General features: G+C 39.0%; 1 protein-coding gene across 1 annotated transcript in view; it reads left to right on the forward strand.

Moving 5' to 3' along the window:
• The window catches only part of EDIL3 (EGF like repeats and discoidin domains 3), a 430,122-nt gene that overhangs the window by 278,366 nt on the left and 127,399 nt on the right, over positions 1 to 24,357 (forward strand). The window contains exons 8-10 of the mRNA XM_019518185.1: positions 15,184 to 15,339; positions 16,430 to 16,574; positions 23,084 to 23,268. Of these exons, the coding sequence (XP_019373730.1) occupies positions 15,184 to 15,339; positions 16,430 to 16,574; positions 23,084 to 23,268 (486 nt within the window). The remainder of the gene's footprint in view (positions 1 to 15,183; positions 15,340 to 16,429; positions 16,575 to 23,083; positions 23,269 to 24,357) is intronic.

Here is a 24,357-nt window from a genome sequence, read left to right on the forward strand (position 1 = left end):
GTGTTTTCAGCCATGGATGTGTTTTCATTACTGCAACATTTATAATCCTCTTTGTCTCTATGTGTTAAGAAAAAGTTATCATTAAATTACCAAACACCCATTAGGAGTCATCGAGTTTCCTAGTTACTTCTGCCTTGTCTAACATAGACCAAGCAGGGCATTTTCAATTTTTAATGAAATTTATTAACTTTCAACCTTTGTAGAAGGAAAAAAGAAGTGTCTTGTTTTCAAAAATAATCCAGAAGCCTCTGAAGTTAATAGAAAGATTCTCTCTGATTTTATTAGCCTATGGCTCAGGGCTTTTGAGAATTGGCTTTCCTTTACAACACAGCTTCAAAATTCTCAACTCTTTCCTTTCAAAGCTTTTTTTGGTGATAGAAATAAGGGATATAAAATAATATATCCTAAAATTTCCTTTTGCACATGTGCACAATCCCAGGATGTTGAAAACAGATATAACTTATTTGCATTTCAATGATCTTTTATCGTAGAAAAAATGTGTCTTTTGGTAAAAATACATTTTTTCCCTTTGTGTATGGAAGTTTTTGTATGTTGATAGGAAAATGACAAACATGTTTTGACAATATATTTCATAAGTGTGACTTGCCAGATTTCAAGAACTGGACTTGTTAACTGGCCAGGTTCCAAAAACTGGGAAATAGATAGACTTTGTAGAAGAGTTGATCCAGTCTCTGATGCCTTTTCTTATGTTTAGAAGGTCATTTATTGTTTAAGATTTTCTTGGAACATTTGAACTAATAGGGAATTATGAGTAAGGTAGTAGAAGTATTTAGACTTTTCCAACAGAATTTACTATCTCCTTTGTATTCTCTTGCAGCTGAATCTGGAACCTTCACTGATTGAAGTAGGCCTCCATTAATAGTCCTCAACAGTTCTGCCTGGCAGAGATAATACCTATCTAGTAATTTATGTTGCTATACTTGTATTATTTCACAAGTGTCAGGAAATATCTTAAGGAAGTCTTGAATGGCCTTGAATTCATCTTGAGAGGAAGGAGGAGAGGATGAAATAGAGAAGGCTAACTACCTTTCAAGAAACATAGGCTTGAAGAGACCTTAGGAGGTCATCTAGTCCAGCCTCCTCCTCCCCAAGGCATGATCATTCCTACCTAGACCATCCAAGGCAAATTTTTGTCTCACCTGCACTTAAAATCTCCAATGATGAAGATTCACAACCTCTCTAGGTAATCTGTTCCAGTGCTTAAATAGTCAAAAAAATCTTCCTAATATCTAGTCTAAGACTTCCTTATTGAAATTTAAGCTGTTATTTCTTGCCCTATCGTCTTGGACACAAAGAACAATTGATCACCTTCTTCTTTATAGTATTTGAAAACTATTATTAAATCATCTTTCCTGACCTGAAGAAAGGAACTTTGTACTTGAAAGCTTGTCTGACATCTCCCCCTAGGTCTCCAGTTGGTCCAGTGAAAGATATCAAGAAAAAACATTTGTTTCTTGTAGCAAATCCTCTCTCTCTTTTTTTTTTCTTTAGACTCGGTGCTCCCAGTTTCTACTAATTCTTGTATATCATGTTTTCTAGACCTCTAGTCATTGTTTTGCTTCTCTGGATACTTTACAGTGGGCATGTCTCCATGTGCATTAATGTGTTTTTCCTAATGCACATTAATTTTAGTACCTCCAATGTGAGGAGACTTTTGCATGTGCTCTGGAGGTAGAGGGGCAGTGCTTTAATTAGAATGGCTTCGAGCTGCTCTAATTAAAGCACTGCCACATCTCCTGTATGAGCAACCCCATATCTGAAAATGGCGGTGGGGGCATTTGAACTAAAGGTTATTCGATGAGCTTTCATTTAATCACCCCAACGCCATTTTTAAGCATGATAAGCACTGATAAATGAGACACTGGAGGCTGCTGGAGCATGGCAATTGCCACACACCAGCAGACTCAATTAATCAAGTCTGCTGCAGTGTCCTGCAGTTCCAGCATGTGGAGCAGCCTCCACCCTCGTGTATAGGTTCCCTGAGGTACTAAATAAATGCGAATTAGGCTGCCCTAATGTGCAATACCAGAAGTGCACTTTTTTAAAGTGATGCTTAATGCACAGTAGCCTATTTTACTGCACATTAACATAATTGCACAGTTTTATGTATTAAAATGCACATGTAGATGCACCCAATGTTTGCATTTCTTTCTGGCAGCATATGTCGAAAACTGGACACAATAATCTAAGTGAGGCTTTACCACTGTGGCATAGAGTAGAAGAATCCTTTGATTTGCATGCAACATCCCAGGTAACCTATCCCAAAATGCTTCTTCTTGCTTGTTTTTAACAACACTAGGCATGTCTACATAAGATCCTTAACGCCCATTGGATTAATTCTACTGTGCTTTAGCACAGCTGTCAAAAACCATGCTAATGTGCAGTATATTAGTCCAATGACCAGTAAGTGTCATTTAAAATCCATTCATTTGTGCTAATGCACAGTAGTGCCAATTATGATGCTTTAAGTTAGTATCTGTTATTACAGGTACTAAACTTAACACACCATAATTACAGCACTTTAATGAATGTGTAAACATGCCCTGTTACACTGTTAACTTACATTCAGCTTGCTCTCCTCTAGAACCCCCAGGCTTTTTTCTGCAGTACTGCAGTCTAACCAATCATTCTCCATTTTGTGCATTTGCTTATTCCTTCCCAAATATAGTCAAAAGAGGTCAGGCCCAAACTGACACTGAAGATGCCTGAAGAGGACTTTTATGGAATTTGGGTATAGAAATCACAATGAGCATTGCAGATCAACCCAACTCCAGCAGCTGTAAAATCTTTTAGGCACCTAAACTTGGGCTACAATCATGCTCAGTAGATGCTGGAAATCTGCCCCTTTCTAAAGCAGGTCAGAATGGTTATTGTCACTGTGGCAGAGTCAAACAATAAGCTATTCTTGAATTCAGGAAGCTCAGAGTCTACCAGGAATGGTGGTTTACCTTCTTAAGAGCAATAGTGGATACAGTAGAGATGGCATTTCAAGCAAGTTTTTTTTTCTTTTTCTTCTACATCTTTCAACAGGCCTGAAGAAGCTTTAAGTTACAAAAGAATCTAAAACTAAATATTGAATGCTGTAACCAAAGGCACAGGGGTTCTACAGGTTGGAAGAGTATTTCACAGAAGGATAGACACTGTTAGTATTCCATCTTGCCTTGGGGGTACACAAGGAAAATAAGCTGGGATTGCAATGCCCAACTCGATGCCCACGTTGCCAGGGTCACTAGGGCTTTGGACAGACATTACACATAAACCAGTTTAAGTGATCAGAAACTGGTTTCAACCTGTAACAGAACATAAGTTCAGTGCACACAAACCAGTTTTCAAATGGTTGAAACTGGTTTGAAATAAATCTTGTTGAATGTAGTATCAGACTTAACTGATGGAGCTCAAACCGGTTTATGCAATGTCTGTCCCAGACCCTTTCCTGTTTTAAGTTAAACCAGAGTCCCCCAGCATCCTGGCATGCTCTCTGGGCTGGGCTCACTGCTGTACTGGAGGAGGGCTGGGCTCACCCCTCTGCTCCCTAGCCAGAGCTCTGGCAGAGACTGCAGGCACAGCAGGGTCTGCCTCACTTCCCCCCGCCCCACTCCTCCCTTGTTGCTCAAGTAGGGATCGCCCCTCCCTCCCTCCCATCTTCCACAGCACAGACCCCAGCCCCATTGACCCTAGGCATGTGGTATACTAGCTAATGCTGAGCGGTGTCTATGTGTGTGTGTGTCTCCAATTTCACTGGGACAGGCAGACAGACCCGTGTCTGCTTAGGGCTTTTTGTAGCTAATAAACAAGTCAGCTGGTAATGTCTCTTGGAAAAAGCTGTTTAAGAAGAGTTTGAACTAATGAGAGAGACTTTTGTTCTGTTGATGGGCTGATAAATGCAGTGTTATCAGCTCCCTACTTGCTCCCTCTCCTGTCAGGTTTGCAGACAGTATGAAGAAGCAAGGAAAGGGAGATTGAAAAGCTCAGTATCAGTAACAGATGCATGCACCGCACACACCCCCTTGCTTCAGATTGCTAGCCCAGGGCTGGGGGCTGGCAACACTCCCGCCCCTTGAGCAGCAAGTGGGGAAAAGCCTGGGACTGTGCAGGCCAGGGTGGGTGTTTCAACCTTTCCCTAATCAGAGGTCCTGCTGAGGCCTGGTCACGCTTCCTCCTCACTTTCATACTGTGGAAGGGAAGGGAGGGCTGCTCCAGCACCCCCCCGGCTTGTAGCCTGAGCCACTGAAGATATATGCCTGTGTTTCCTCAGTCCAGAGAGAATGTCCATGCAGTTGCAAACTGGTTCAACCTAGGCAAGTTAGACTATCCTGCAAAGATTGAATCAAGTTAATCTTGGGCTTTTTGAATGTCTGTCCCCAGCCTAGGGCACAGTGAGGGATACAGGTACAGACATAATTTTTCTATTCAAAAAAGAGTCCCATTTCCCATTAAGGGGGAGCATGTAGAAAATCACGTAAAGCAAAATCCACTTGTCTTCACAATCTCTCTCACCCAGCTATAATCTTTTTCTCAATATCAGGAGGTCAGTTCTAGCCTTCTATGCCAAAATTCAGTTGCCTCCTTGCTAGATTTTCGAAAAAGCGGTTTTGTTCATTCTCCCATTCATCTCATTTGGAAGTTATTCTCCACTGACATCCACAAAGCTGCCTCATTATTCTCTTTCAAATCCCTCCTTAAAACACTCCTTTGTCATAATGCCTATACAAAAAAACTGGGTGAGAGAGTGTTGATACATAATGATAACTTTCTATCATGCTAACCAATATTATCTTCATTGGTCCTCTATCTAACTGTGCACATCTGTTACATTTAGATTTGGCCCAGAAACCATTTTTCTTATTCTGTGTTTGTACAGCTCTGACACAACGGGGTCCTCGACCATGACTAAGACTTCTAGGTGCTAAAGTAATACCAATAATAATAATAATAGTAGTATTGGTAGACCTCATGGGAGAAACAAGACTTTAGGAAAGACTGGAAGAGAAAGGAACAGTTTGCTTGGCAGAATATTCCACAAATAATGCATTGCAGAAGACAGCAGTAAGAGAAGGAGTCTACGCTGGCCCATGAAGATAGCACTGCTAGTAGAATTAAGGTGGTGAAAGAAAATCCAATAAAGAATAAAAAGGTCTGAGATATAATCTGAAGCAGAGATTTATAAGGCTTTAAAGAAAGGATAAAATGTATTAATGTCATAAAAATTAGAAGGGGTGTTACCAAGACAAATATACATATGCAAAAAATAAAGGTAAATAGTCATTTTCAATTTTAAGTGTTTAAAACAGAGTGTTTACAATAGGCATCCATAAGGCATGGAAAACTTGCAGAGAGATTTGAAGTGGAATTTTAGGCAATCAGACAAGGAAGATGACCAGTTGTAAGTGAAAAAGAGAATGGACATAATATAGGATTTGTATGAGCGGTTACAGAGGAGATGGGTTGGAAAAGAAAAATGAAGTTAGGTAAATTTAAATCCTTCTTTCACTGTCATCTTTGAGAGCACTATATCTGTTATATATGAATAACTGATGAATAACTGATAGCATGGCCATCCTGCCTTCCTCTTATTTCTGTTTCAGCTGCCTTTCTGATAAGCCGAATACAAGGTTTGGTTTTAGTAGTCAGTTCCTTAAACAGACTGGGTCAGCTTCTCATATTACAAATTGAATGCCCAGTAGGTTCTTTTAAGTCACTTCATTGTAATTCCTTAGTACTCCTTAGCCTGACAAGCTACAAATGGGCCTGAGTCAAATCCCATTTGAAATTAAAGGAAACCTAATGGGCTTTGGATCAACTTACATTTATTATCTAAGAATGCAAAGATGTTTGTATTCCACAGAATCTTAAAAGAAAGGGAATGGAACATTACCTCAGGTCTCTTCCATTAATACAATGAATCAAGCATCTGCCCTAGATAGTTTTATGGTGTGTTTAAGATTAACTTTTAATTCTTTAGAATGGCTGAGCATTTCTGCTTTGGGTTTATGGCTATAGTTTACCTTCCAATCTCTGAAGGCCCTGAATTTAATCTGTTGTATATGTAGAAATAAGTCAATCAGTAATGACTTGCCTGAGCCTAGCCAGGCCAATTATACTAGCCTGAGTGAAGCATACTAGTTTTTATAGTGAATAACACACAAAGGAGCAATATGGCTAACATCACATTCAGCAGATACCTATTAACAGTTTGATTCTTTGGAGATAATATTGATCAAAAGCATTTTCCCTGCCTATAATTTTATTCAGGCATTCCTTAACTAAACTTTTAAATACTGGGGGGTGGGGGAGGGGTGTTCTTATTCTTAAAGAGTTTGTTAAGTACACACAAAGGTGGAGAGAGCTGTCATAAACAATATGCCAGTATTCGGTGAAATATACGGAGGGATTACTAATAACAATAAAATATATTTTTATCTTTAGCTAAAACACAATTGCAGCAAGTTAATAACCATTTTATCAATAGTTTGCAAATGAGATAAAATTTTACAAGATTACAGAATTCTGAACAATGTGACTGATTATAGGCCTCTTATTGAAATGACAGTCTAAACATGCTAGTAGGTGAATAATTCATATCGTTCAGTTAATGGCATTCATAACAACTACCTTTGGGACCAAAATAATGACTTAATAAGACGAAACAAAGCAAACCAGTTTTTAGTCTGTCTGATTATGTAAAGTAATTTTTTTAAAAAAACCAAATGAAGTGAGCACATTTTGTTACTGTTCATAGCATGTGCTATTTTGTTATAATGCTATAATTTGATCTAATCAACCCCTCAAAGTTATGTTTTCCATATCTACAGTTTTTAACATGCTTTTTGATATATTCACAGATGGTCACAGTCTGATTGCCTTTCTTATGTGCACTGTACCACTGAGGTCAACAAGCATCTAAACACATACTTAACTTTAGGCCTGTTAAAAGTTTAGTTAAAGTCTTTGAGATTGCTTGTATGCATTTGTTTTTCAAGAGATTACTTGGGGACACATGAGCATTGAATACAGAAGAAAGTTGAGCCCAATTATTAGTATTCATTTGCATTAGAGACCTAGGAGTCACAGCCATGTACCTTGTTATACTAGGTGCTGTAAAAATAGCCATAAGGTAACAGATTGCAAAGGAGTCCATTATAGAGATTTGGGGGGAGGAAGCTGGGAGGGGACTTAGCTACAGCTCTAAATGAGTGCAAGTTTTTTAGGCGTGTTTATATCACAAACTTGCCAGGTGGCAGCATACACAAATGTATTGTGCTGCTGCATGTGAGTTACCTCCTGAACTGGCCATGGTGTAGCCACAGCTATGTGATGTTCATGAAAGACAACTGGCAGTCCTAATTAACTTGCCCAATGGCTCATGTTAAGTATGGCTGTTCTGCTTCCCTTGTGTGGCTAAGTACAGATAGTCAAAAAGCCTGAGGCTGAATTGATTCAGTCTTTGCAGGTTAGTCTAGCTGCAGAAATTAAACTAAGAAACAACTGGACAGACATTCACTTTTGATTCAGGAAATGGAGCCACATGCCTGCAGTGGCTCAGGCCAGAAGTCAGGGGGCGCTAGAGTAAAGCTCTCTGAACATAGCCAGCATGGGCTGTGTGTTCACTTCCTCTTCCTGCTGCCCCCAAGGTCTCTGGGATTTGAAGTCCAGAATCACAACAGCAGGACTCTGCAAGGTTGCTAATTACTTCTTCTTCCAGCTTCCAGGTGCCTCTGGGATTTTTAGTCCACAGTTGCAGCCTACAGCAAGTTTTTAGCAGGGCAGGGCAGCTCTGTACTCAGGGGAAGGGAAGTTTAACCCCCTTCCCTGGCCCCAGACCCCAACTGGGGCCCCAGACCCCAGTACCTGTCTCCCCATCCTGCAATCCTTCTCTGCTGGAGCACACAACACAGCACAGCCCAAGGCTGGAAAGCATGCTGGGGTGCTGGGGGACTCTGATTTAATTTGAACAAGCAAGGGGTCTGGGACAGAAGTTTCATAAACCAGTTTGACCCAAATCAGTTAAGTCTGTTAACTACATTCATTCAGGTTTATGTTAAACCAGTTTCAGCCATTTTGAAACTGGTTTATGTGCACTGAACCTATTGGGCATTGTTTTGTTACAGGTTTAAACCAGTTTCTGATCACTTAAACCAGTTTATGTGTAACTTCTGTCCCTAGCCTACGAGGTAGCCTGCATGGAACAGCATGGTACATTGGAGTGGGCCACTGCCTGGTACAGTAAGTTTGCTTTGTAAACATGTCCTTAGTCTATGGATCAGATCAAGAGTAACAGAAAAAAATTATACATGCATCATGAGTCCTATGGAAAGTACAGAATAGTCTTTATAACAGTTCACTCAAATTTAGATGTCCTTAATCATTTTTTTGTATGCATCAAATGAAATATATCAAGGATTTCCTATTTGCAGAGAACTGTCTTAGCATTTTAAGCTTTGTTCTTGACAGTTTTTTAGTCTTGAAGTTTACCTGATCTCAAACAAGAATTTCTGAATGGAGCCCTATGCAGCACTGTCAGTCCCTCTGTAGGTACCATATCCAAACAGGACGTTCACACATCTCTTCTCTTTGAGGCATACAGAATTTCCAGTGTTGATACATTTGTTTATTTAGATAGACTCTTGACATAAGTCAACCTCTATCTTTCATGATCTCTCCTTCCTTTCCAGTTACGACCAGACTTTCAATTTTCTCTTTCCTCATAACATGTTCGAGAAACTCCAAATGTCTTTTTCTGATGTTAATCAACAGCTTTCTCCTGAAGCCTGCTCTTAACAAAATATCTTCATTTGAAGTGTGACTTGTCCAACATACCTTCAAGATGTGCCTTACGAACCACATCTCAGTTGCTTCAATTCTTTTTTCCATACTTGGCGATATTGTCCAGCATTCTGATGCATACATGAGGGCTGATATAACATAGCAATCCAAAACTCTTTATTTCATCCCCAGAGAAACTTTGCTATTTGTCAATATCTTTTTCATTTTCAGAAATGCATCTTTTGCCATCCCCATTTTCGATTTTATTTCTTGATCACATTTACCTTCTGATGTTATCCAACTTCCCAAGTAGTTAAAGTTATTGACCTGCTTTATCTGTTCCTTTGGCACTTTGATGTTGCATGCAGGAATGATCTTCTTTGTACTGTCAGTACTGGAACAATATGGAACACCTTCTTAATATATCTGTAAATGTTTTACTGGAAGGGCTGTCAAACAGACCAATATAAGAATACCCAGTTATAGAAGTGACTGCTATAAAGCTGCTACAGACAAATCTACTCTAGAGACTTACTATATGCCTGCAATTCTCCTTGAACTCAGTAGCAGAGTAGATTCTCAGCATGTTTCAGAATCAGGTGCAAGGCTCATGGATAAAAATGAATCATCCTTCAAACTATGTTTTCATTTCTACTGACAGTTTAAAAAATAACTAATGTTTCAGCACAAAGCAATGACGTTTATAGTTCAGGGATAGATATAGCCCAGCTTGTGGTTCTGTGTTGCACTGTGCCTTTGTGTAGGTTTCTGATTCTACCTCATATCTCTATACACTATTCTTCCTTTGTCAAGATTAAATCACTTCAGTCACTTTTAACATCTACAGCAGCACTAGCACTAGCACTAGCACCAGCTAGGAGGCTTAGGCCAAGATTATTAAATTAGAATGATTCAGATTAGGAGCATAAATATTTGTGTCTGATTTTCAGAAGTGGTGAGAACAGATGACTGGCAATGTTTTTTTTCGGTGAATATTAATTTAGCCAGCAGATACAGTTTTGGTCATCCTAAAATCTTCAATTTTTTGACAAATTTGTGTTGAATTACCAACCTAGTTATTAAAAAAATAAAAACCAGGTTGACTACATACATGCATCCACAGTTGCTGCCACCAACACTATCACCTGTATTTTCCCAAAATAGCTTGGTGATAGAAAGCTCATCCAGGATATAGGTGATGCTGATTTGATTCCCTCCCTTACCTGGAGGCATTTGAACTCCTAGAGAGTGCCCTTTCACAACACAACCCATAGATTTTCATCCTTTTATTTCTTCACACTCTTGAAGCCCCAGATTTTCATTTAGTGGATGTAGGTACCAACTGTAGGTACCCACATTTGACAATTCTGGCCTCGGTGCTCAGTTTTCCAACTTAACTGGTTAAAGTTCTGAATTCTTCCTGCTAACTGATGTTGTCTAGATTAAGCCTAACCCTGTTCTAATCAAGTCTAGATATCAGTTGAATAAAATACAGACTTCCTCTGGTATCCTGTCTACACTATATCTCCAAACACTGCTACCAATCAGGGAACAGCCCTCCTGATAGTACAATTCTAGGGGGCTTTAACAAAAAAGTGAGCACACCCAGGACCATGAACTGGTGCAGTGAAGGATCCAGTGAACACTCACTTATTCTGGTCTTGCTATAGCCCCTCATGTCAAGTCCTACTTTGGTTGGATCCTCAGCCTCTCAGCAGTTGGACAACAGATTCAGCAGTGTAACTAGGGTTAATAGAAAATATACTCCATGCTGGAATAAACAGAATTATTTGTAACAGTAGCCTATAACTACAACAGACAGACACCTAAATCCATCATAAACTACATTTTTGTTGTTGTGGAGCCTTCGCAAAAAGTTATATTCAGAGTCCCAAGCCTGTGGGGATTTTAATTGGTCATTTCTTGTGAAACGAGATTAGAAGCATGGTAAAAACAAACTCCAAAGAGCCTGGTACCATTTAACAACACATTAGTATTGTTGTTACTAATTGCACAAGATAATAAGAGGATTATGGTTCTGAATTCTGACCAAGAGTATTGCAAATATTTTTCCTCCTAAGGCCAGTAGGTTTACTCATCCCTCTCTGCTGCTATATCTTGTAAACAAGACAGTGTCAGGCAAACACTTTCATTGTTAAGTAGAGGTTTTCTGCATACTACGTGTTTATATTTAATTCTTGCCTGTAGAAGAAATGAACTTTGAACCGATCCCATTAAATGTTTCTCCTGTTCTCACCACATAGAATAAGTATACAGATCATCAGCTCAGAGTTTAACGAACATAATTTGACCAACCAAAAGAGGCATAAACAAAATAATTGAAACAAGATAAAAGATAATTGGAAAAGAAAAATGCAACTATTCAGAATGTCGAGTTCAGCATCAAGGAAGGGAAAAACGTTATTCATATTTTCTTCTGTTTATGTTGTACATTGTAGGAAAGATTTTTAGACTATGAATAATTTCTGAAGAAAATGGATTCCATGCTTCAGATTCTGCTTGAATATTGAACTTCTGCATTTACATATCAACTGGTGGCTATAACAAATTACTCAGTGGGCTAACAAATCTCTTATGTATTCCAAATCCTAGGGCCAAAAGTGTAAGTCAGACCCTTAATGACACCTGGCAGCCTACTCTACCTTAAGTACTAAACAGAGTTTTGCTAGATGAGTTAATAGCCTCCCATTATAAACCTAATGAAGAATAGGGAATTTAAGATCTATTAAAAAAGAATGTATACTTTTTCTTGGAGTTTAAGATTTGAGTCACAGAAGTAAAATAAAAGACTGAGATGACACTGATATATGAATGTCTGTATCTGTCTATGCCTATAACTATGTATAAATACACACATACATACATAAATGCATATGTAAATATACACACACACGTGTGTATTTATGTAGTTTTTGTTTGCCATTTCAAGATTTTGCTGTGTAACATAAATTCATAGATACATACACACACACATATGTGTTCTCTGTGTGTATACACACACATATGTGTGATTGTGTGTATATATGTGTGTATATATCTATTTATGAATGTATAAGATAGACAAAACTTGAAACGGCAAACTAAAGCTACATAAATACAGACGCACACACATTTATGTAGCTTTAGTTTGCCATATCAAGGTTTTTCTGTCTAGTATATACATTCATAAATACATTTATACACACATTCACACACGCAGTGAGTGTGTGTGTGTATAATTATGAACGTATACATTAGAAAAATTTTGAAATGGCAAACCAAAGCTACATAAGTCACTTATGTTTTCTTCTAAGACAAAAGATTTCTATTTACTTCACATTTTTGTCACTGCCTAAGAAATTAGGCCACTGAACATTTATTAAAATATTCTTTAAAAAATTAGTGTAAGATGAGAAAAAATAGGCACTCAATTTTTTAACACTCACAGATTAAGTTGTATACGTCATTCTGGTTCATTTACAAGATTGGAACCTAAATGCATTTTAAAACATTGTCCCATGCATACTTTCCAGCATCTGTGAAATGTTGTATACCTTTTCCTTGTGAGGTTGAAAAACATTTTTTTAAATTGAGCTCAGATTAACAAGGCTGCTTTTGTTGGACAACATCTTCAATGCAGGTATTTCAGTGCCTTATCAAGGCAACACCACTCTGTTTATGAACCAAAGAAGCAAAGGTATTAGTGCACCTGTGGAAATAGCACAATCGTCAATTAAAGTCACGAGAGAACGCAGGAAACAAATGTTTCTGTTGCTTTATAAAAATAGATCCCAGATTCCCTGTTTGCAGACACATGAGACTTCACTAGGATTAGGGTGGCTGTGGCTAGAAGAGTCATATATCTGAAAACAATATGCTTAAATCACGTGGGGTGGGGGTGCAGAAATGCTGAAGGATTCTCAGTGCCTTAAGTCCTGGGCACTTGATTCCCTGAGACACTTGAAAATCTCACTGGTTCTTTTTATCACAGTCTATACTTTCTTACTGTTATCATTCACCTACAATCCTTTAATCCTCATTTTGTGATACTGTTTTGACATCACTGAAGGCTAGATTGTATTTAAAAAGCCACATCCAGGATATAAGGAAGTACTGAGACATATCGTGCTCAAAGAAGCTTGGTTTTGGTACAATGGGTCTGATTCTCCTTCACTTAACTTCACTGTGAATCCAGATTAACTTCATTGAAGTATTATACCAGTATGAAGCTGCTGTGAATGAAAGGAAGATTAGCCCCTCTACTGCCAGGAGACCAGAGCAACCCCCAATAAAGTAAGGCCAGAGAAGGATAAGAACAAAGTGTCACACTATCTTACTATTCACTGTCAGAAGATAGGAACTGGCACTAAGGAAAGGGAAGAAGCACTATGTGTTACTTGTCTAACAGTGGAGCAGAGTTTTTGTGCTGTCATGAGTGTGTCAGTAAAAGACTTCAACAAAAATGAAATAAAATTGAATTGTGTGGATTCTAATACACTTCAAAGTGATGAACCATGCCTCACTAACAAAAGCCATAAAGTGCTACACAGCATACCATAAAAAAGAGTAACAGAATCTGGCCCAAGATGTTTGAAAGAAGATATATTCTATTTATGTTTATTTTTATATTATATTCATCTGTTATGTTTGCTTTTCTTCACCATTGTCATAAAGGACTAAGCTTTAAAACAACTTGTTGTGCTAAAAGAGCTGGTTAATATTTGCTGCCTACTAAAGTGCATTAAGAAAGATTTCATCTGCTGCTTAGCTATTATTGCACAGTTATAAAGTTTGTATTTTGCTAAGTACTGACTTGGCAAATATAAAGGTCATAGTAAAATAAACACTTTTAGAGCAAGGTGTAATTTTATTGAATTAATGTCAGTACACCGGACATGAAGTTAGCTTCATGAGATTTTTATACATATATGAAAGCTCCAGGGATTTTTTTTCTTTGTTTTGGTTTTCTTGCAAACATTAAGAGAATCTATAGATCTAAATCAAGAATATCATATCTTTTTTTCTTAAATTTTAAGGAACTTGGCACTCTTGATAACCAATGCCCAGTCAATGGTTCATGGTAGAAAGAGTGGTCCAGACTTCTGGACACCTGAAACCTTAGGCCAGCCCCCTGCACCCCTAAGATCCAAAGACCCCATCCTGAAGCACCCCATTCAGATCTAAACACACAGGCCAGAATACCTCTAAGACTCAAACATGGACCCAGAACCTCACAACAAACGATCCATATGGAAATCCCCTATGACCCAGACTTCTGCATAGGCTCACCCCGGAGTGAAGGAGCTGGTGCTGGTGTTCTGTGTCTGGTGTGGAGGGAAAAGAGTGCAATCAGACAGATAGTATCAGACTGGCAGGGACGTGCCTCTATGAAATTCATGGTTTGGCGGAGCTTGGATGGACCAGTCACTGACAGCCTATACCCCGGTCATGGGAGTTCAGGGCACGGGTGGGTGTTCTTGGCATGGTTGTTGCTGGCAGGTGGATGCCCCCTAGAAAATTCAGGGATTGAGTGGGGGCGGAGAGGGGGGTGAGGACATGGCCAGCCAAGCTAGGTCCAGCAGGTAAGTGCCCCTGGAAGGTTTGGGGCTTGGGAAGGCATGGCCAGGCATCTTGGGCACATCAGGTAGAAGCCCCTGGAAAGTTCAGAGGTTGGGGAGGCATCTTAGAGTGGCAGGTAAAAGCCTCCAGAAAGGTAAGGGAGAAGAGGTCAGCTAAGCTGGGGTCACTCTGAAAGGGGAGGCACACCCAACCAGACCCAGACCCGGACTCAGTCTGAGTAGGAACCATGCACCAAGACCCATATCCATGTGTCCCCACTTACACCCTTACAGCCAAACAGTTGCCCAGCCATGGACACCCAAGCCCCAGGGGCATCACCCAATGCCACGGTAGAACCCAGGCCATCATCATCTGCTACCTAGAGCTGAGGACAGAACACGACTGTTTAGGAGATGCCAGATTTTGTTGCCACCTGGGACAAGGAGCAGACCCAGGGGCAGCTGCACAGCATGCAGCACAACAAGGAGGTGTTCCAGTGGATTGCCAAAAAGTTGAGAGTGCAGGGCCACAACCAAACCTAGATGCAGTGCAGGGTCAGAACCAAATGGACGAAGACCCAATTCATATATATGAATTGATAAATGTATGTGTGTGGACACAAACATACAAGATAGTATGTGATGTTTGGGGGCAAAAGAATGCATCTTTTTAACATATATATGAGGAGAAAAGACAGAACAAAAATATATAGGTAATCAATAAAAGTGCTACAGACTGGAACATTGTATTTTCTTCTCCCTGTGTCAGAAAAAGAATTTAGCTTCTTACAGCAATTGTGTCCCTCAGATAGTTATTGTTGATATTGAATTGTTACTTCAGATAAACCTGCAAAGGAAGATGAGAGTCACTGGAGTTATAACCCAAGGTGCTAAGAGGATTGGAAGCCCAGAATATATAAAATCTTACAAAATTGCATATAGTAATGATGGGAAATCATGGATGACTTACAAAGTAAAAGGCACCAATGAAGATATGGTAAGATTAAGTTGTCTGCCTGTGAATGAAAATCCCAAATATAGCTGACTTCCAAAAGCCTGAGATACCTCTAGTAAGTGAGCAAAATTGCATAGCAAAGAAACAGAGAAATCAGTTTGATATGTATTGCCTTATTCATTTTTTCTGAAAAAAGCAATAAATGTGTAGATTATGCCTGCCCAGAATTTCTTATATTTTAATTGATGCATCTATAAATACAAGTGTCCCAAGGCTGGAATAATCCCATTTATTACACTTAACTAATTTTCATTTTAATTAGTTTACCAGTAATTACTCATTACTCTGTTTTCAATTTAGTTTTATTACATTAGCAGATTAATGTTAACCCTTAAAAGCAGAGAACCCACTTATCTCTGCATTGTAAAAACCGTAGCAGCCTATATAAAAGTTATTTTTACAATGTATTCAGAGCAGCGGGGGGGGGGAAACCCTCACTGTGCATGGTAGGATAGAGCTAAGTCATTCTGCAGAGCTGGACTGTTTCTGTTGTGCAGGCAGGAAGAGGCAATGCTGTGTGGAAAAGTATATAATGACGGGAGAAAGCAAAGTGCAAGCCTATCTAGTTAAAGTCAAGTGAGAATAGAAGCATGCTTAAGGGCTTAATTCAACTCTCACTGAAATCAATGGAAAGACTCCAGTTGATTTCACTGGGAGTTGGATCAGGTTCCTAAAGGCAGGAGGAAAAAATAAATGTCAGTCAGTGTTAATTATAGCAGACTAAAGTGAATAGGGATGTTTTAATATACCAGTTGAAAGAAAGATGTAATTTAGTGCATTTGTAGTTGGAGTATGCAAGAAGAAAGAGTGACAAATTAGAGGCCCCAGTTTAATAAGGTATGTAAACACATGCCTGTCTTCAAGCATGTGTAATCAGTAGTGATGTTTATTCATTTAGTTACCCTACTAAATCAGGTCGTTGTGGGCAGAATGTGAGAAGTTGTGAAAGGCAAGGCAAAACTGAAATCTAGAGATAGCAAAAAGAGCAAAATGGATGGACAGGAAGTTTTGAAAGTAAAGTGAAGATCCTGTAGTCATCCTAACACATTTGAAATGAGTATTTTTGCCACAGGTGTTCCGTGGAAATGTGGACAACAATACCCCCTATGCCAACTCATTCACCCCTCCAATCAAATCACAGTACATACGACTGTATCCCCAGGTATGCAGAAGACACTGTACTTTAAGAATGGAACTTCTTGGCTGTGAATTATCAGGTGAGTTTTCTGGCAATAATGATATTCTCTCATAAAAAAAATGTGTGCCAGTGGTTTAAAATATTAATCACCATACCCTTGGAATTACTTGATTGATATCTGTGAGGTTACACCAAGTGTGTTTGTCTCTGTTTATTTGTAATGAGCTAAGAGGGCATATACATTGACAAACTGTGTTAACATACTGACATCAAATTATTTGTGACTTGTTATGATTGTTTATTTATGCTGGCTTCAGCAATTACCAGCAAAAATCAAGGCTTCATTGTACAAATACATATTGAGACAGTCTCTGATGTGTGGACTATATTCTACAGAGACAAGACAAAGTATGGGAGAGGAAACAGACATGGAGAAGTGAAGTAGCTCATTCAGACTTGCATGGTAGCAGTAGAGGTAGAAACTAAGCACAGATTTTCTAATGATCTAATTTAGTGTCCTATTCATTGGGCCACATTGCTACTCAAGGATATAAAATCTTAGAAGTTGCAGGATCTCTGTAGGTGCAGCTGAAGACCATTTGAAGTGAATAAAGTATATTGGGCCTGATTGCATTTGAGATTTGATTTGATTTGATTTAGATTTGTTTTGTGACTTTCCAGCGGAAACTATAGTTGTGTCTTGTAGCAAAAGTAAGTGAACTAGTGGAGCTGATATAAACCCTTTTAAGGTCTGAAGTAGCAGGGGTTATAGCCATAAATATAAAGCCTGACCCCTAGCTATACTCTGCAAGAACTATGTTCCTTGTACAAATTCAGTAAAACATGTAAATTCTTTATCTTTTTCCCAGGATCATCCTTTTACCAGTGGGAGTCCTACAGTAAATGCATTTAGGAGTGACTTTTATATGACTAGCTGCTAACTGTACAAACAGTAGTCATTCAGTTAACAAATTATATATCAAAACAGCCTAAATTAAATAATTCTTGGTCCTCTAGTGACATCAAAACCAGATTCAGAAATGAAAAGTTAATGCATTAATCTCACTGAAGCCCTTTTCCAATATAGATAGATTTGAAGGTAAATAGAAACTCCTGTCTGGCTGGTTTAGTGTGTATTAGATTTTTTTCATGTCTTCCATTTCTGGAACCACAATTTAGAATAAGTCCTTGCCAGAATGACCAGGAATTGTTTTGCTCAAAGAACTGTGAAAGCTACAAAAGTGAATTGATTTCAGTGGTCTCACATCAGTTTCAAGGTCACCATTTCTCAGAAATGAGGTAGAAGTGAGAGCTCACCAGGACAACTTCAGTCTCAACTGAAAGATAAATATAATTATATGTAAAGACAGACTAATTCATTCTAGTTCCAGGTGATCTGTCTTAAGTTAGGGAGTATGTTTAGAGGTCTGGTCCTTTCAACTAAGTGCTGCTGCTGGAAAAGAGAATAATTTTTGAAAGAAGTTGGAGGGGGGCTAAGATTTGCTGTGCTTCTGATGGAGCAGGGGATTGTTTTTCTTTTTTTTTAAATCTTTCTGATTAAAGGAAGATCAAAAATGGAACCTTTCTTAGATCATGCTTCACCAACTATTAGGTACATAGCTAACTTTTTAAGCATATAAATAGTACTATTTAAGTGGGGCTTCAAACACCTTTATATCACAATAAGCTCTTTCTATTTCCTTGCAACAGCCACTTATAAAATGACCATGTATTAATTTCCGTGGATTCTACTGCAAACTTCTGCACTTAGCATCAGGTTCTGCCACCCTTATTTATGATGAGTGGTACTTAATTCTGAGAGTAGTCCTATTGATATGGAAGGCACATTTATGGAGTAAGGCCCAATTCAGTTCAAGTAAGGGGAGCAGAAATTGCCCTTCACTTCTGTTTGGTCATCACATTCTTGAATTGGGAAGGAACCCTGCATGATTTCTTGACTCATAATGGACTGTCCATCAACAATTCGTATGTTGTTTTCATAAGCGTTTTTAAATCTATTTATTCTTTATTAACATATAACAGAAAGCCATACAACATGAAGTAATTAAGGCAAAGCAGTCTTTGCATTAGGATAACTGGCCTGCTCTGCGCTTTCCATGCCTTTACAAACTCTGGCCTATGGCAAGACAGACAGTAATTTGAGCACAAGTCTTACAGATGGGAAATAGTCAATATGAATGTCTAGCTCTAGCACAGACTCCAAGTCTTTGCATAATCACATGAGATGCTGAATGTCTCCTAAGAGGCACTGAGCTTTGCTAAAATCAATGGAAATTGACTCATCATAGGTGGTACAAGGCTAAACTGAAGAACAAAGTTACTAAGCTACAAGACAAGGCTCTGGGGAGCATGCCATCAGTTCAATACACATTTTTCTAGTTTATAAACTGTAGCATACACTTCCCACTAGGCAAAGACCTATATTCACACCAGCCTAGACCCAACGAAATTTTTTTAATTATAATTTCCATGAAATCCTTGTGCCACAAAGATTAAATAACAGGCCATTTTACAGACAGGTGGGATACTGGGCCAACAGTTTGACCCAGTCCACTCACCTTGCTGAATCTAGCCATTTATCTCTACATCTTTTACCCAGTTTATAAAATGAGGGGAAATTACTGATAGGGGCATTTGGACCAGGCATTTAAAGTTTGTACAATGTAGTGAAGATAAGAAGCTCCTTCTAAACACAATTTAAATGACCTTTGAAAGTACAAAATATGCACAGTTTTACAAAAGTCTTATGTCTCTGGCCTTTGTATCTCAATGGAAAGACAAGTGGAAAGTTATATGAGTTGGATGTCTTATTATTTTGGAAAGATTTCTTTGAATGTATGTTTTGTAATGGATGTGTTTTGCTTCTATATAGTAATAATGTGTTGTTCATACTCCTGTGTACATATTGTTATTTCCTTCTGGATTAGGATCTCCCTTTCTCTCTCTCTCCCTTGCTTTTCTCTAAGAAGCATAACTTTTGGGTTTTTTTCCTCCTTTTTTGGAAAGGGAGGGAGAACAGTGGTGAATTGCATGCATGATGCCCAGAAACACATAAGCAGAAAAATGTCCAATAAATCCATAGTAGCATTCAGACAGCCCACAAATAATGGTCTGTTGGGACACAGAAAGCTATAACTTTACCATCTGTGCCCTGTCTTTGTGGCACTTTTGGGCACAAAATAGAAAAGCTCTACAAAAGCAACCTATGACTTCATTCCCTGTGATAGATTAATCCAGTGTTGAAAAACAAACTGGTTTAACAACCCATATTTGTGTGTCAAGCACTTCTCCTTTCTTCAAATGAGACACTCTTAGATACAGTTGTAGTGATCCAGAAGTAAAAGCCTGAAATTGAATAATAAACAAAATCTCTTGCTAAAGCAATAGATGAGTCTTTCTTTAAGACCAAGTCACTCCCTCCCACACAGTAATCTTTTCAAGGCATGAAAAAAATCTGTTATTCAGGAAACAACTTGGTGTTTTTAGCTACAGAGGATGGTTTGTAGCTGAAGTTCTTGTATTTGGAATCAAATTTAGGAAGGTTTTCAAAAATAACTCATATTGTAGCTTATTTTTTTAATTCCATAACATAATGTGCCAGCATCACAGATATGTCACTGACAAGTCATTTAACTGAAAAGAAGTAGCTATACATTAAAGAGCTACTGGTATTTCATAAAACTCTTGTGGGGTGGTAGGGAGGGTCTGATTAGAAGCATTTTCACATACACTTAAAACCATTGTTTTCTGTATTCCTCTTCCTTCACTTGGTAATATTCATTTTCTTCCTTCACTTGGTAATATTCATTTGCTTCTTCCATTTATTGATGATATGAAGACATTGTACTCATTTACACTCATTAATAGTTCTGTTCAGTGACTGGCGTAAAATGGGAATGAATGGATGCATCTACACATGCAGTTAATACAACGGGATAAACTCCAGAGTTGTTTGCACTGGAGTCAACTGCTCTTGGGCACAGTGTGTGCATGTTTGCCTGGGACAGCAGCAGCCTGAGCTAGGGCAGAGCAGCTGTGGGCTGGCAGCAGGCTCAGGTGGTGGGGAGGGGATCAGCCCCAGGCTCTGGATGGCAGTGTTGGGCAGCAGAGGGGATGGCTGGGGCACAACAGTGTAAAACTGCAAAGCTGTGTGGCAGGCAGCCCCTGCATGTTAGCACCCTTTTTCCCCAGTCAGTACCTGTCACCACCTATGTGTACATTTTGGCAAAGTAAGTAACTGTGCCATAAGATAGTACTTTCCGCAACAGTATTATCTTATGGCAAAGTTAAATTATTTACTGCATTCTAATACTGGCACATGTGTAGACAGTGATGCTTTACTGTGGAGCTAACTAGTCAATTTTGCAGTAAAGCACATGTATAAATGCACCCAATGGCCATGTCCACATGAGCATAGACGTTTTCTTTCCTGAGGACAGCTAGCAGCAGCATACCATGTGCCACCGCTGGTTGTCCCTGGGGAACACTCGTACCACATGCCCTCTGGGGCTCAGCAGGTTACCCCAGGGATAAGGTAGGGGAGGCTGGAGGCAGTACTGGGCTGGCCCCAGCAACCTTACCTGGGGTCCTGGGGGCAGCAGTAGCAGCGATCCTGCCTCTTGGAGCTTGGCCAGCAGCCAGAGTGTGGCTCTGGCTGGTCAGGCTCCAGTTTTGAGATGTGCATGCTGCCCCCGTGTGCACTGCTCTGCTTTTTTTCTGCATGGGTTTTTTTGACTGTCTGCCCACCCACGCTACTCCCTTGCAGCATGGAGAATAACTGAATGTACAGTATGTGGTGCCACAGATGTGTCTGCGATTCCACACACCACATGGCAGCACTTGTCTGGATGCAGCTGATGACAGCAGAATTTACCTGAAGGCCAGTCCTTTAGTCTCATATCCTATCTTGTACCTATTCCTTTTGCCTTAAGAGCTCTTTGGCCTAGCTGCTTCTCCATAATTGTAGTCCTGCTGTTACAGTGCTGCCTTTACACACTATTTCTCCTGCTACCATGACCAACCTATTTCCTCCAAATTCCTAATGCATCTTGTTTGTTTTTAATGTAATATACCTCTTAATCCATTGCAGGTAGCTTGGCAGAGATATTTAACTTATTAAAGCTCATCCACTCCATCTATGATTTTTTTCAAAGAAATCTAACAGAGAAGACTGGAAATGAGCAAGGTTCATCAGTACCCATTTTCATCTGTACACAGAGTATATCAATTATGTAGTGTCTGCTTACATGATTTTAGTAGATTATATCTGCTTAAAATTTTAGAGAAAAGCACCCTCTCACCATATTTTATTGTATACCCTATTTTCTCATATACAGCATGCCTCCTAATATCATAACCACCTTGTTTTTGAAAGTTAGAATGAAGGAAAAAAGATTTTTCCAGAGTTATGGTTGCACAGAGCAAGGGCAGAACTTAATTTTCAGTTGAATCGCCCTCCGTCTCCTGCTTAACTAAAGCTTTAACTCTGGTTATCGGTGAAGGCTGGTCTCCAAGGATGGTTCTGTAATATTGAAAAGAGCTAAGGAATCTCACAAGTAGTGGAGGAGAGGAAGGACTGGAGAGACTAGAAGCAGCTAGTGGATAGCAAAATTGGTTGCTTGATTAGTGGAACATCAAGACCATTAAGAAAGGGAGATGATCAATAACACCTGTGAAGTGAAGAACAAGGAGCCATTAAGTCACCTGACCCCCTCAGCTGCCTAATAGTATTGCTACACCTGCTATACTGTGGAATAGAAATCAAAGGAGTATGCTTCTATGCTGGGCAGAAAATCAGCTTCCCCACTTAATACATGCATCCCAGTTGGAGGTGCAGGGGGCTGTTTTGGGGGCCAAAGATGCATGTTATATGTGAGAAAATACAGTAACACCTGTGGTCTTCACTTTACTGCTTTTTTTTTTTTTGGTAAGATATCAAATAATGCAAAAGTGTCCTTAATATTCCAGGAATTTATTTCAGCACTAATAGAATTAATAAGAAATGCATACTTTATAGAACTCATGGTAGAGGTGATCTCTTTTATTAGACCAGGTAGATTTTTGCAAAAAAAAAATCTTTAGTTGCAAGTTTTCGGGCACAAACACCCTTCTTCAGGCATAGGAGAAAAGACTGTAAAAGTTCTCCCGGGTAGAAATGAAAGTTCATATTTCATAGAAGCGTTGAAGGTGTGGTAAAATCTCCTGTTTGGAACAGTTCATGTTATATGAAGAACAGCATTTGCTTTATAGAACAGTATTTGCTTAGTTCATTAATGTGGCAAGGTATAAGTCAATTGGTTGCTATACCGGGAGGGGTCCTCTATGTTAGTAAAAATATAGCTGAATGAAATGTTTTGAAATCACTACATTCTTTTACATTTTTCCAAAATCTGATAAACTAAAATGGCTTGATTTAACTAGTCCGTCTGTGTTTGTTTGCAATTTCCCACAAAGATGTTCATTATTAATGCCCTTTCTCTGGGAATTGCTTTCTTTCTTGTAAAAGAAAACCTAAGTCTCTTAGGAAGTTAAGTAAATAGTCTCATAGATTCATTTTCACTTTTTCAGGTTGCTCTGAACCTCTTGGGATGAAATCAGGAAATATACAGGACTTCCAGATTTCGGCCTCAAGTATCTTCAGAACGCTCAATATGGACATGTTCACTTGGGAACCTAGAAAAGCTCGATTAGACAAGCAAGGCAAAGTGAATGCCTGGACTTCAGGTCATAATGATCAGTCACAGTGGTTACAGGTAAAGTTTTGCAGATGTTTTTCCATCTGTTCATGTTTTATATGTATCTGTATTGGAAACGTTGTTTTAGGGCCCAGTCTTGCTTTCCTTATTTCAATGGTTGTGATCCATATACTTCTGCGTTATACTGGGAAGGAAGCAACAGAGAACCCAAACTCCAGTAAACCTGTACATCACTGTGTACCTGTCCATTGAAGGTTGATAGGTGTCAACATGTAAAACAATGCTGTAACAAAGAGTGGAAAAGGGCATTAGCTAAACCTCCCATCCAGTCATTTACGAGGCACCCAGAAGCTGTGTTATTATTGTTAATGGATGCCCCTGACTGGCTTCTCGACAGCCTGTTGAGAAAGATTTGTATTCTTCAGGCCTCAAAAAATTGGGGAAAAGCCCATTAACCTGAACTTTTTACATTATAAGTAGACTTGGCCCACAGAAAATACTTTAATTGAAACTATTAAAAATTATCTTTCCCTACCACCCATGAATCTAGTAAGATTGATTCAGTAAATGAATTCATTAGGAAGCTATGCACCTGGGTTGTTTTCAGCCTAAGAGTGATTTATAGAAGTTACTGGGAGGCTAATGTGAAAGATAGCAACAAATCACTGTGTAGAAACCTATTTGACCAGTCATTGCTATATTTACATTTTTGAACTGTTGTATATTGGAGTGTTTTGAATCAACTGCCAATTTGGAATACAATTCTCAGCATGAAACCTCCCCAGCATAAGAAGTGCACCACTAACCCCCTGCAGTCTTTTCACATATAAATTATGACTTTATTAGCCTTCTTACCTACAGTTACTAAGCAATTTAGCAATGTAATTATTACCCCCAGTCTCCGTTTACACACGCAGGGGAAAGAAGTAGGGACTGCTTTGTCTGTTTATCATTTGAATAATTGACAATGTCTGGATTTGGTGAAATTTTCTTAAAATGGTCTCTTGAAACCTGGTAGTGTAAGAGAGATTTTTTTTTTTAAAAGAAAGAAGTAGTTTTATTTTGTAGAGAAGCAGCAGGTGAGAGTCTCTCTCCACAAGCAAACAAAAAAGGTGGCCGTATCTGAAATGATTGCTGCCTCATTGC

Source organism: Gavialis gangeticus, unplaced genomic scaffold (genome assembly GCF_001723915.1).
Source record: "Gavialis gangeticus isolate Ggan-Ray unplaced genomic scaffold, GavGan_comp1, whole genome shotgun sequence".
NCBI classification, from domain to species: domain Eukaryota; kingdom Metazoa; phylum Chordata; order Crocodylia; family Gavialidae; genus Gavialis; species Gavialis gangeticus.